The sequence below is a fragment of the Hypomesus nipponensis genome, chromosome 5 (assembly GCF_054491055.1).
Source record: "Hypomesus nipponensis isolate SF chromosome 5, ASM5449105v1, whole genome shotgun sequence".
NCBI classification, from domain to species: domain Eukaryota; kingdom Metazoa; phylum Chordata; class Actinopteri; order Osmeriformes; family Osmeridae; genus Hypomesus; species Hypomesus nipponensis.
In genome coordinates, this window is record NC_140365.1 from 12,114,076 (window position 1) to 12,128,548 (window position 14,473).

The window sequence follows — 14,473 nt, forward strand, 5'->3', positions numbered from 1 at the left end:
CCCCTCCAACATCCCAATCTTGGCCGACAAACGCAGCCAACTTTGCCAGATGGAGAAAAATAGAGGCACAAAAAGTCAGTTAACGGAAACGCTGGGGGCCTCATCATTAAAGATGTGACAGGATCAGGGTGAGGCGCAAACAAGCACTTGGAAAATCCTTCTTGCTCAATCTAGGCAGTTTGCATCACTACGTGAGTGTGTGTGTGGATGCATGTGTATTTGAGAGAGCGAGAGTTCATGTTTCCGTGTAGGCCAACGTGTGACTAATTGTGTAAGCAATCGTGTGTGTGTGGCACTGGGCTGGGGGGATAAAGTGCTCAGAGTGATGGTGGTCCAGGTGTGGGCGAGGCAGAGGCTGGAGGTATGTGTAGGATGATGCATGGGCCTGGGTGCATGGGATGGCATTGGAAAACAAAAGCCTTCGCCGGGAGAGGGGAAGCCGGATGAGACCAGACGCTCCCTATGGGCAGTCTGCATCAGATAACAGACAAGGCCGACTGGAATCTTCCAGCAACTACACATCAATCTTCTTCTTCGGGCTCTGCACTTGGTTGTCTCTCTAAGGACCAGCCCGACTTAGGGCAGAAACCAATTTCCCCCCAACAGTTCAATCACTGCAATTGGTAAACTTTCTTAAGTGAGTATGAATTACATTACAGCTTGTCCCACTTGAAGAGAGCAGAGGCTTGATTTATCCAAGGTTGGTTGTTAGAATTCAGAGAAAGGTAGTGTGCATACAAAGGGCACTGGTCTCTAAATTGAATGTCAGGTTTGAGCCAAAGTGGCCTGATCTTAAAGACTAAACTTTATCAAGTTCTTTATGACGTGAGACAGTTATGATGGGCAAGAGGGTTTTGGCACTTGAGATTTTACAGCTGCATTTACAGCTGAATTCTTCAGAAAAATATTTGTCACAGATTTGCATTATGTAGAGCAGAGCAGTATCTAGAGTAGAGCAGAGCTTTGAGCAAGACAGACCTCCCAAACCACCCTCCCACCCACACACCTGCACAGCCCCAAACACATACACAAATATCTATTGAAATCGGTAACACACAATTCCTTCATGCTTGTGGAAAACGCGTTTTTGATAAATCATAACCTCTGCTATTACAAGTCTCTCGAAAGTCAAGCACATATTTTACAAGTCATTCTGAGTTGCTGTAATCCACGGCAGAGGTCATATTTTCCTCTAACTTCGTAATTACGTTGGAGTAGGTAGCATCCATGCCCCCCATCATCCTCTCTCACAGAGGTTATCATTACAGACGGTCCTCTTCCTCTCTTCCGCCAAGTAGCCTAAAGCTCTTCAATCAAATTGTTAGGCAGGAATTGCAATAAATAAAAGGCAACACTTGGTCCATGATAAATGACTACTGCATTTGGCGTGTGGAATTAAGTGATTACTTGCCTATCTTGGAAGAGTGGCAGAGAGTCCATAGTGAATGTCCTACTGCTGTAAGCCCCTAGAAATATTTTTTCTCTGTCAACCACTTCAGGTAAATAAACTTTACGGTATAGTAACTCCTCAGCTATGGAGATTCAATGTTCATTCTATATAGTCATTAGCGCATTCTTGTGAAGGGAAATGTATTCAAAATGTTTGAAAAGATACTTACTGCTGTCAGTTTAGTGTTCTCAAGTTCTTTTGCTTTGTCCTGTATCTGAGGTAGTGATGGCTTCTCTGAAAAATAGAAAGGGTCATCAGTATAGACCATTATGCAGTGTGCATTAAGTGTGTGACGCAAAGACTTTCTTTCTTGTACACTTCCAGAAACTTTTTCTTGACTGGAGTCAACGGGAAAGTGTTACATTTCGTGTCATCGTAGCCTGTACTTTAGGTCTAAGATTAAAGCCTAATTTTAATCCACCCACTATAACTCTTTCTGATCTGTTCAAAGGTTGCAAGTCATTGTGAAAAAGGATATCAACTGTGGATAGGGTTGCCAACCGTCCCGAATTGTCCGGGACATCCCGAATTATGGGTGATTTTGATTTGTTTCGTCAAGGACAGCTCCAGTCCCGTATTCCAATCACAAGCTCACCGGACAATAGGCTAATAGGCTACTGTAAATGCGCAAAAACTCACGCAAACGTTGCTATGGGACACGGTTGTTGCTTGTTGGTGACAGTGTGTGTGAACTGGCCACTGGTGAGGTGAGCGTTATTGTGTGTCAAAAGGAGAAACTTGTAATATTTGTCTTGACTATTACTATGAACAACACATCCAAGCGAGTAGCTATTAGTGGTTTGCCAAAATTATACTGAAATTAGTAGGTTTATGGCTAATTAAAGCTTGCGATTTCCGTTATTGTTGGTCAGCTGTTGGTGCGCGCGCATGTGCGTGTTCACACCTGGAAGAGTGTCCCTCATATGGGGTTGAGAAAGTTGGCAACCCTAACTGTGGACCAGGATATTTACTGGTTTTAGGTTTGCATAGCTCTCATTTTATTAGCCACTTGCACTTAGGGGCCAGGACAAGGTGAACTGGGAACTTACTGTGGACCTGGACGTTGACAGAGTACTCGTCAAGGTTGGAACTTGACACTACCATGCAGGTGAAGGTTCTTTGGTCTGAGAGGGAGCCCTGGCTGATGAGGAGACTGTAGTTAGCCGTGACACTAACACGTGTCTTGTAGCCGTCTGTAGCCTGCACCGTGGCCTCCTCCTTGTGGGCCTGCTTGACCAGGAGGTCCCCGGGAGTACCATCGTCCTTTTCCTGATCCGTGCCAACAGTGACAAGGTGCACATTTAAATCATGTTTGTTTGAGATCTAGACAATGATATGAGCCAGTAGTTATGAGACTTCAAATATGTTGCCTGCTGCTTCCATGTATCCTGTATTGTGCAGTAGGGGTGAAATTAAGTTCTGGGTATATATTCTGGGCATGTTCAGCCCTTCATGAGTAAAAACAGGAAGAGTTGTTCACTGACTTAGCCCAGAGGCAAATCTTGAGATAGCATTTTGTCTGTGAGGAGAGATTAGTACAGTTTTAACTTAAACTTCAATTTATCTGAAAAATACTGGGTCATCATATTTTAATCTTAATCAGCCAGTCAATGAAAAACATTTCCCACTATACTTACGTATTTCCATTTAGTGAAGATAAGGTCGGTTGGCATGGCAGCTCCATTGTTGCAGGGCACTTCGATTGTAGCACCATACTTGGCGATGACAGTCTGAGCACTGCACTGCACTGCAAACCAAAACAAGAGAACATTCCTTTAATATGTATAATTCCATCATATGTATTTCAAAGTTTAGTGAGCCTGCCCTGTATGCTTTCGCAAGGAAAGCAAATAAAGGTTTCACAGCAGCCCCCACTCTATATTTTGTGCCGCATCTTCAACAAAAGCGGAATTTGGCACTTTATATACTAAAAGCTGTTAGATCATTTCAGTTCAGGACCGTATTTTCCATTTCAACCATGCCATCCTGAGTGGGCTGTTGTGGTGGAGGGCAGGGACCCCTGACAAGCCAGCTGTGTGTGTCACTCTGCCATCCACTGTGCAGTGCTCGGTAGTCAACCAAACTCTCGGGTAGAGTGGGCTATAGGGATGCCAGCCCCCACTGAGCAAGTTTGTTGGGTGGGAAGGGAGTGTATGGGAGTGGGAATGGAGCAGAGCAGATGAATGGCAGAGGGTCAGGGGAGCAAAAAAGGGAGGGTCTTTACGCTCCAAACATTTCCAGAGCTTGTTTCTCCCTTTGAGCTTTCAACCTGATCAGGCAGAACAAGAAGGGTTCAAACAATGGTCATTCCAAGGCTGGGAGCTATTTGTGTGTTTGCAAATGTAGTTAAGTAGTGGTATTTGGTCTCATAATGACCAACCTCATATTCCAAGCTATTTACAGTCTCAATATTCCGTGGAAGAAGAAGTATAGTGGCAGTGATAAAAAAAAATAGACGCATGTGATTTTATTACCCTAATACAAGACACGAGGCAGCAAGACAGCATGGCACAGAGGGCAAACTCTAAATATATCCTGGAATTTCTTCCAGGATTTCTTTGGACAACAGTTATTGAGGAAATTCTCTGAGAGCAGACCAAAAAATGCCTTAATTGAAAAGCACAAGGTAGCTATGGAAGCATACAAGCAAATCCCTCAACAGACCACTTTCCAATCTTAAAGGTCACATGACATGAAAACTTCACTTTAGGAGGTTATTTAACAATAATATGAGTTCCCCTAGCCTGCGTTTGGTCCCCCAGTGGCTCGAAATTTCAATAGGTGTAAACCAAGCCCTGGGTATTCTTCTCCGCCTTTGAGAAAATGAAAGCTCAAACGCTCGGTTTGAAAATCTTCTCCTTGTGACGTCAAAAGGAGGAAGGTTACCCCCCTCTCTCTGCTTTGCCCGCCCAGATAATCTGGCCCGTCCACGAGAAACTGAGCTATAACCATGCAAGTGTTTTTATCCTCGAGACATCATGGCTTGCAAACGAACGAAGCATTACATTTGCTCAGATTGGATGTACAAAGGAAAACAAAAGTATTCTTACAGTTCCTTCATCCGAAGACCCAGGGCCTCATTTACTAACTGCGACCGCAGCTTAATCTGCGCCTTTGCCCAACCGCAAATAGCGCACGGTGTATTTCCGCATTTTGTGTGGTATTTATCAAACCAGATCCTCATCGGGCAATCAGCGCCCATTAGTATTAATTGTCGCGCCGTTAAAATACGGGAAAAATCGCCTGCATGTTACTGCCACCATGGGTAATTCGAGGAAAAGAAAAATGTTCAGCGAACAGGAGCTCGAAATATACACACCCACTTTCCCTTATATCCTTCCAGCCAGTGACGTGCAGTCAGGGTAGGCAAGGTAGGCACTGCCTAACCTGCCAAAATTCAAACGTACAAATGTTTATTAAATATTTGTATTTAATAAACTTGTATTTGTATTTTTACTGATTATTGTTGTGATTTAAATATGCAATATGTGTGTAATTCAAATTGTTTAAACTTTACGATGACAAATGTAGCAGTTACGCATAATCAAATACAACAAAATGGTAGAATAAGCGGTGCTTTTACTGTCCATTCATTGCGGATGACAACAAAAAACAATTACTTTCGCATGCGCACTTCGATCCTGTATTCTTTAACATTGTCGAAAAGCACAACTCTGCTGTGCCTTTGCACGTAAATATGTTATGCCAGTAATCATCTACCTTACATATCAAACATGGACCAATTAAAATCGAGATATTACTGGACATTTGCACAGCTGACGTCATTACACCAGGTAAGCGTAATCCCCGCGAAATTCAAAGTAAAAATGACCGCAGCAGTATCTCCCCATATCGTAGAACTAAGAAATTTTTCAATTTGATTTTAATGGCAAAAATGAGTTGCTAGCAAGAGGGAGGCCTATGCCAACCTTGCCTGAACTACACCAGCAAAAGGGACCAAAAATTGTCCGCTCGTTTCAAAAAGACTGGTATGACAAAAAAGATTGGCTATGTGGCTGTGCTAGCAGTCAGCGGTGTACCGCCATGAATGGATTTTATCCCGATTGGTGAGTCAAAAACTATTTTGGGTTTAATTTTGAATTGGTTGAATTAATGCCGACTGCAAGCCATTTGCCTTCATATTCAATTGAGCAGTGTGTGTTCTCATTGTTGCTGACTGACAAACATAATTGGCCGCTGTGCAATAATTAAGGATAAAGATGGTTGCATTCTGATGCTGGACATTGGTGTGTGTGCGTGCATGCGTGTGCGAGAGAGAGACTACGATGTGTCATGTCATGAGAGTAAGATATGTCATCCTGATTGGACATTTCTTGATATCAACCATGCATGTGTGCCGCGGTTGTGCGTACTGTATTGACGTAGCCTATTAGCCTAAACAATAAATTAGGTAATCTGGCTTTCATAACTCAGTGCCTACCCCCTTACTGACATCACCGCATGTCACTGCTCCCAGCAGCGGTAATCTGTGTTTTTACTCCAACGCGCTGCTGTAAATACGGTGTTTTGTCTTTACCCGCTATTTCACACCTGAAATGGGAGCAATCCTGTTAATAAATGAGGCCCCCAGTGTCTTAATTTTATTTTCTCTCGAAATGCGCCGACACAACTTCCCAAAGTTTTGTATGTCTGCGCCAAACATTTCAGCCACGACTGTTTCTTCAACTTGATCTAATACAAAGTTGGTCTGGCTGAAATAAAATTCTGGATCAGTACTAACTCTCCTTGGTCAAGTAAGTTAACTAACGCTATATCATTGTGTTGCAGAGTGTTGTACACTTCTTTGTTATTTGGATAACCATTCTGCTGTTGTTATGGCGCGCGCGATATCCGCCTTTCCCCTCATTGAAATGATTATGAGTGTGCACCTCTGCAGACCAGGGTGATCAGATGAGAATTGGGAAAATTCGAGGCATCTTACACCAACGGGGCTACGAGCCATTGTAATACATCCATTGTAAACATTGCGCATGGTGCTGCCTCTCTCCTCCTCATTCGCATTTAAAGCTACAGACACAGAAACAGCATGTCTTGAGGAAAGCTCATTGTGGGACTGCTTGTAGTGGCTGTAATTATGCACCAGGGCTGAATTTTGGGAAAGAGACTTCAGATACAGTATCAGGGGACCACTAAGGCCAATATAAAAGCATCCAAAAACAGCATATCATGTGACCTTTAACAAATGTACACTATATCCATTTCCCCCAACAGGGAAAAGGTTGACAAAGAACCTTTTGAAATAAGGAAAGTGCATCGTTATCAACCTTTCAGATGAGAGTGAGAGGATGAGAGGGGGCGAGTCTAGTTTTTACTGCACAGAGCCAGAACCAAGGGTATTTCAAACAGCATTGGGACAGTCCGAGAGCCCTCCTTTGTAAACAAAAACAGAAGAAGGGGAGAGAAGGATAAAGGGGAGAGTGCAAGTGAGCAGCAAAGGGTAGAAGGTGGGGGGCTTTTTCCTCTTAGTTGACATTATTGATATGTAGCTTAAAAGACAAGCATGATCCAACGAGCTTTCCTGTGAAAGTGGGGGAATGCTTCCACTGCCATTAGCAATGAGGAGTGAAAAAGCAATGTTTTGCCAAAAACCTTTATTAATAGACTTGGGATCAGATCCTTGTGCTGTAGGCACTATGACCAAGCTTTCAGACGTGTAAAAAAATACAGATAATACTAGGAATCTCACAAAATCCTGTCCTTGAATTTCATGATTTGTTTGGGTGAGGTGGAAGGTAGCCGTCATCCAGGTATTGTCCAATCTGGGTGGGGTTCCGAGAAGGAGTCAGCATAGGTCAAGCAAGTAAAAGAAATAGCTGCTTTTGATAGCCTGTAGGATAGGAGGTCAGTAAAAATGTGAACGTCAACCCAATGTCTTCCATCTCTGTGTGACCAATTTATAAAGAGTTGCCTTGAAAAAAAAATGCCTCCTGATCATTAACCAACACCTTTTTCAACAAACGTCTGTAACCGTTTTTGACCTTTTGCGCTAGTCTTGTTTGTTCTGCAGAGATGTGTGTCTGTGTGTGTGTGTGTGTGTGGGGGGGGGGTTTGTTATCGGACCATTGCGTAATACCCTAATAAAGCAGACTATTTGGAGACAGAAAAGTCAGTGACAAGTTCTGAGTTAAACATTTACATTACATTTAGCAGACGCTCTTATCTTACAGTATGTACAGGGACATTCCCCCCGAGGCAAGTAAGGTGAAGTGCCTTGCCCAAGGACACAACGTCATTTTTGCACAGCCGGGAATAAAACCAGGGACCTTCTGATTACTAGCCCGATTCCCTTACCACTCAGCCATCTGACTCCCTTAAGCTTAGTTATAGATGTGTAGAGAAGATAAAGAACAGCACTAATGGAGATGGGTCTGCCATTAAATGCTCAGGCGCTGTGAAAACAGTGTGATCCCCTGAAAATCCCCCAGAGCGAGATTTGCTAATCACTTTACCTGTCACTGTCTCCAAACACCTCCCTGCACCTCCCTGCACTACACCTCCCTGTCTGGTTGTGGTGGGTTAGGTGCACACAGAGACCAAGTCACTGAGAGAATTTTCGGGAAAACGAGGTCGCTACCCCGACAAATTCAAGTGCCCTTCTCTTTGCAGCTTAGAGAGTTGCCAAGCCTCACTGGAAGTGTTGAAGACTGCCAAGAATGTTCTCTGCTGTGGCCAATCCACTACTGGCTTGGCATCTTGCAACAAAGAATGAGTGAGTTATGGATGAAAAAATGGCAGAATCAACCAGTGCAGCACCCTCATTGAATATGGTACACCACCAAAGTAATTACTGTAAGTAAAAAGTGTTCATTTCAACTTCGACACATCAACAGGATCTCTCCAGCTAATGCTTGATGACAGCTGCATTTACCTCTAAGGAAGCGACAGACTTTGATATTGGGAACAAAATTCAATTGAGCCTTGTTCATTTCTGAAAACACTTTCCGAGACACTATGAGGCCTCAAACTAAGGACTTAGTGTTGTAGATGTGTGAGACAATCAAAAGCACCACTGAACTGTTGACATTTCTTCTCATCCCATCCCATTGCCCCAGCCACACACACTAATGACAAGAAGAGCTCCTACCACTTGGAAGCTGAAATACCTTGGCAGTTGGGAAATCAATTCCACCATATCATTGGAGAGAGACAGAGAAAAAGAGAGGGAGAGACAAGGGGGCGTAGAGTCATCAAGAAATATCTAACATGCCCGTGGTCAAGCAGTACCAAGGAAGAGATCATCAACTCGTACTATCCTTCAACTGGTTCGGTACGGGTGAGTGTCCCCTTAGTTTGTCTTGATGACAAACAGTGTTGTATTGTATGTACCACATACAGATGCTTCATTGATAGGCACCTACAAACACATACACAGACACACAAACACACACACACTGACATAAAAGCTTTTGGCACCTGTTACTAACATCAGCATAATGTATAATGTGAATAGCCACTATAATTCTTAAAATAGACTTCTGAAATCGCATTGTTTTCCTTCATTTTCCAAATCCATTATGTACAGTGCATGGCAAAGGTATTGGCCCCCATTGAACTTTCTGACCTTTTGCCACATTTCAGGCTTCAAACATATTTGAAGCCTGAAATTTTTCTTTTTGAAAAAATCAACAAAAAGTGGGACACAATCATGAAGTGGAACGAAATTTATTTCAAACTTTTTTAACAAATCAACAACTGAAAAATTGGGCGTGAAAAAGTATTTGGCCCCTTTACTTTCAGTGCAGAAAACACTCTCCAGAAGTTCAGTGAGGATCTCTGAATGATCCAATGTTGACCTAAATGAATAATGATGATAAATAGAATCCACCTCTGTGTAATCAAGTCTCCGTATAAATGCACCTGCTGTGTGATAGTCTCAGAGGTCAAAAGCGCAGAGAGCATCATGAAGAACAAGGAACACACCAGGCAGGTCCGAGATACTGTTGTGGAGAAGTTTAAAGCCGGATTTGGATACAAAAAGATTTTCCAAGCTTCAAACATCCCAAGGAGCACTGTGCAAGTGATAATATTGAAATGGAAGTTGTATCAGACCACTGCAAATCTACGAAGACCCGGCCGTCCCTCTAAACTTTCAGCTCATACAAGGAGAAGACTGATTAGAGATGCAGCCAAGAGGCCCATGATCACTCTGGATGAACTGCAGAGATCTACAGCTGAGGTGGGAGACTCTATCCATAGGACAACAATCAGTCGTATACTGCACAAATCTGGCCTTTATGGAAGAGTGGCAAGAGGAAATACATTTCTTAAAGATATCCATTGAGCTGTTTTGCAAGGAGGAATGGGCAAAAATGTCAGTCTCTCGATGTGCACAACAGATAGAGACATACCCCAAGCGACTTACAGCTGTAATCGCAGCAAAAGGTGGCGCTACAAAGTTTTAAGTTAAGGGGACCAAATACTTTTGCACGCCCAATTTTTCAGTTTTTGATTTGTTAAAAAAGTTTGAAATATAAAAATAAATTTCGTTCCACTTCATGATTGTGTCCCACTTGTTGTTGATAAAAAAAAATAAAAAAATGGTTTTATATCTTTATGTTTGAAGCCTGAAATGTGGCAAAAGGTCAAAGTTCAAGGGGGGCCAATACTTTTGCAAGGCACTGTACCCTGCCTTCCACTCAGAAATGGTCAAATGTGAATAATATGTTTTATGAGCTAATCATCTGAATTGGTTTAGTAATACCTGTTACTTTATGTGGGGGTCTGCTACAGTAGCTATGTTGGCGCTACAACAATCCTAATGCTTTCAGTCAATTCAGCTTAATTAGATCTCTCAATGTCCCTACACAATCAAAAGGATTTAAAAGTTAGTAAAGCTGCTTAAGGCATCTGTAGCCATTTCTGTGCAGGTTATTGTGATGTATGTTTTGGAGTTTCAGAGCTTTTATCCATATTTAAAATATTGATAAGGAGAGAACAAAATGTTCTCGGGACAGCAGCACTACTTTCTTTCAGAACACAAGAGAGGCTTTGGAAATTCAAGAGGGAATGAGGACACAGATCCATCAGAATCTATGGATTTGTGGCTTCTCATTCAAATAAGAGCTGTGCTCTGGGCAAAGGAGAATTGGGAATGATCTTGTGCAGAGTTGCACTGTGGGAGGGTGGGGGGAGACAGCTGTGCCTGGCCATGGACCCCCCTCTAAAAATAGAAAACTGTAATCTTATTTTAAAAATATATAATTGAAAACAACTCGCTGTGCCAATGCTAGGAAGTGTTAGCAGGCAGATGGCAATTAGCATCAGCATGATCCATGAGTCACAATAAGACCAAGTGCTCATGCATTAGTGGTTTTAGAGGTAGTTGGGGCTTTGGACCCCCTAAGTCCAAGTGATATTTAGATATTGGCTACAAGGCCCTTTGAAGCCGCTTGCAAAATGCTTTTTTTCACAAAATCAGGTTTAGAAAAGCTGTATTTGACTTTTGGTAATTAAATGCATTCCTCTTTCAACAAGGGCATAACGTGGTGTGGCATAGCTATATCTAAGATTTCAAAAGAGAACCGAGACACCGTTCCCACTTATTAATTTCCACAGAAGGCTACCGTGGCATCCTTTACATGCTATTCATCTGATACCTGTGGATCTGTCAACAGACCTGAGACGGCTCTCATTAAGCATGCTTGCCTCATTTAGAAAGTTGTGTTATGGAAGTGTAAGCATTACTGCAGCACTGATGCAATTATCATGTTGATGGGCAAACGCAATTACTGTGATGTGCAAATGAGGACTGGCATCAGGAGGGGTCTTTTGTTGGCTTGTATCCCAATCCAGACTTGTTTGCAGTTTGTTGAGCGTTGAAAAATGTTGCTCAGCCAACAAGTTGACCTGGCAGCAGCAGTCTGATGGACCATTAGTGGTGAAACATAGATGGGTTGTGTAGTTCCTTAAGGGCTACAAGAACCTAGTTTGTTAACAGTTTCTTTTCAATTCCACTGGACTGAGAGAAACTGCTCGACACAGTTGTGTTGTGTTTCTTAGAATGCCTCTACATCTCAACAAAACCCTACTCAAAAAACTCTCCCTTAACACAGCCGTCCTCTAGAAATACAGACCAGTATCACTGCTACTCTTCTTTTCAAAAACTATTGAACGCACTGTATCTAACCAACTGTCAAACTTTCTCTCTCAGAACAACCTGCTTGACCCCAACCAATCGCGCTTCAATACTGGCCACTCCACAGAAACTGCCCTCCTCTCAGTCACCACTGTCCTCCAGTCTGGCAGAGCAGATTCAAGGTCATCCGTCATCATTCTGCTGGACCTTTCTGCAGCATTTGATACGGTTAACCATCAGATCCTGCTCGCCAGACTTTCTGAGATGGGCATCACTGGCACTGCACTTCAGTGGATCTCATCCTACCTGTCAGGAAGATCCTACCAGATCTCCTGGGGAGGCAAAGTGTCAGGCCCCCGCCAGCTCTCCACTGGTGTCCCACAGGGCTCCGTCCTTGGACCCCTCCTCTTCTCCCTGTACACCACTTCCCATGGCTTCTCCTACCACTGCTACGCTGACGACACACAGCTCTACCGTTGCTCCCCCCGCCTGATCCGGGGATCTCAGCTAGGATCGAGGCCTGCCTCACAGACATCTCCGCCTGGATGACCAAGCACCACCTCCAGCTGAACCTCGCCAAAACAGAACTCCTCATCATCCCGGCCAAACCCTCCATCTCCCACGATCTCTCAATCACCCTGGGATCTGCGATGGTGACCCCTTCATCCTCTGCCAGGAACCTCGGGGTTACCATGGATGACGAGCTCTCCCTCACAGCCCACATTGCTGCAGTCTCCGGGTCATGTAGATTCACCCTCTAGAACATCCGGAAGATCAGGACTACTGCAACTCGCTGCTCGCCGGTCTCCCAGCATGCGCAACCCGCCCCTTCAAGAAAAGGCTTAAGACGCACTTGTTTCCGGGAGTACAACGGTACTTAGGAATGATTTGCTGGACCTGATGTTAGTTTCCTCCAGGATCACAATGACTCTTATTGAAAAACTTGTTGCTCTTGTTGGTTAGTTGAACTGATTTTAAATTATTGTATTCGCTGTGAAATATTTTACTGTTGCTTGCTTTTGTACAGGTACAATCTTGCACTTTTTGAGGTTCATGCTGTTTAATTGTAACTTGTTTTGGTTACCCGCAATAGTTGGGGCTGTCTCGTTGTTATGATCAGTGACCTATGCACTTTTGTAACGTTCTTTCTTGGAAGTCGCTTTGGATAAAAGCGTCTGCTAAATTAATAAATGTAAATGTAAAACAAGATGACAAACTAGTGGCTGACAATACTCCTCACAACAAAGTCAAGACAAGCCAGAAGCTTCCTGGGGAGTTTGTTCCGAGTCGCGGAGCAAAGCTGACCTTGTGAGGAATTGATCTTGACATTGGCAAAAACTCTGAATAGTCTTTGTTCAGAAATAAATATTAGATTAGTGAAAATTCAAACTATTTCATTTCAGCTGTTTGCCATGAATCGGATCTACGTTCTTGATGAGGATATAATATTTCCTTCAACTGCGGTATTTTTATTTTAAGTTTGAGAAGACAATTGCTTCTCCTGAGGATGTAGATTTCTATGTACATGCATACAATTTAGAGGTCATGGCTCAGCAAATCTATACTGTGAAAGAGATAAGTTAGAAAAATTATAGAATTCCCATTAGAATAGACTGCTTCTCTGTAGACTCTATTGTCCCATTTACCCGAGACTTTGAGCATTCACTGCCACAATTACAAAATAACCTGTTTAGTAAAGTAAAGACAATTGGTAGGCCTATACTTCTGAGCAATTCCATTGTGAGGCTTACTTGGATGCTGCAACTAGACACTACTGTACATCCTGCCCAATGCCGCCGCTAGCCATTTTGGTGCCCTACGCATAATTCCTTTATGATGCCCCCCCTCCCCCCACCACAGCTGCCCATGTTGCTAGTTACGGAGTTAATGCGAGCGCGCAATGCGCGCGAGAGAAATTTTGGGGCCTTTATTTGAGTCTAGTGAAGGTGATGTATTTTTGTCTCTTAATTTTTCAGCCCCACCCTTACGTTTCTTAGCATGGTTATCCAAATTAATTATAAACATTTAAAACTGAAAGCATGCAGCCAAGGAGCTCTCCACCTTTATTACTCATTTAAAAACTATTTGAGCAATGGAATATAAAAGCATCATAGAATGTACAGTAAAGTAACATCTAGCTGGCGTCAGTTATTTCAAATGCATAGATAACATATTTGAATGTGCTCAAATTAGCAATAACGTTAGCTAGTTCGAGGTGTATGCATAGGCTAACTATAAGTTAGCAGCACATTTCCCGTATTTATTAAACATGGACTTACCTGAAAGTGATGCACAGGCATCATCTCGCAGTTTATTTCTTTTTCTGCCCCTGACTCCTGTTGTCTTTTTTAGGCCATTTTCGAAAAGTTTACCTAGCCTACTGTCAAAATTCGTCAGGCCACTGAGGTAGGAAAGGGCACCCAAGGCGAGCTTGGAAAGTTGAGTGTGTATTAGTTTTTTTGTGGGGTGGGGGGGGGCACCGTTGTAACATTTTTTGGGCAATTAAATATATCTCTTGTTTTGCCTGTTTTGTGATTTACATGCCTAAAAGGTGCGTAATATTTATATAGGCCTACTGAAATGATATCGGCATTATAATTATAATAACGATGATGATTTTTCAGTTGGCAATTTTTTGGTGCCCCCCTCAAGACTTGGTGCCCTACGCACAGCGCGTAGTGCGCGTTATGGGAGCGGCGGCACTGATCCTGCCATTCATTTCTTTACTCATTTTCTTGTCCACTCAAAGTAAACTAGTTGCAGCATCAAAGTAAGCCTCACAATGGAATTGCTCAGAAGTATAGGTCATTTGTTACACAGAACGTTACACAGAACTTTTTTTCTATTAAATAATATATGTATTAGCTATGTTGGATGCTGTCCTCCTCTCCTACACTTTCTTCAATGCGTAACGAATATATATCTTT

The 14,473-nt window shown here is 42.9% G+C and overlaps 1 protein-coding gene across 2 annotated transcripts in view; it reads right to left on the minus strand.

Annotated features, from left to right (window-relative positions):
• Positions 1 to 14,473, minus strand: part of alcama (activated leukocyte cell adhesion molecule a) — a 99,904-nt gene that overhangs the window by 11,994 nt on the left and 73,437 nt on the right. For both annotated transcript variants that reach the window (XM_084698111.1, XM_084698112.1), the window contains exons 2-4: positions 3,088 to 3,197; positions 2,500 to 2,719; positions 1,620 to 1,684 (exon numbers count right to left, since the gene is read on the minus strand). In XM_084698111.1, coding sequence (XP_084554237.1) covers positions 1,620 to 1,684; positions 2,500 to 2,719; positions 3,088 to 3,197 — 395 coding nt within the window. The remainder of the gene's footprint in view (positions 1 to 1,619; positions 1,685 to 2,499; positions 2,720 to 3,087; positions 3,198 to 14,473) is intronic.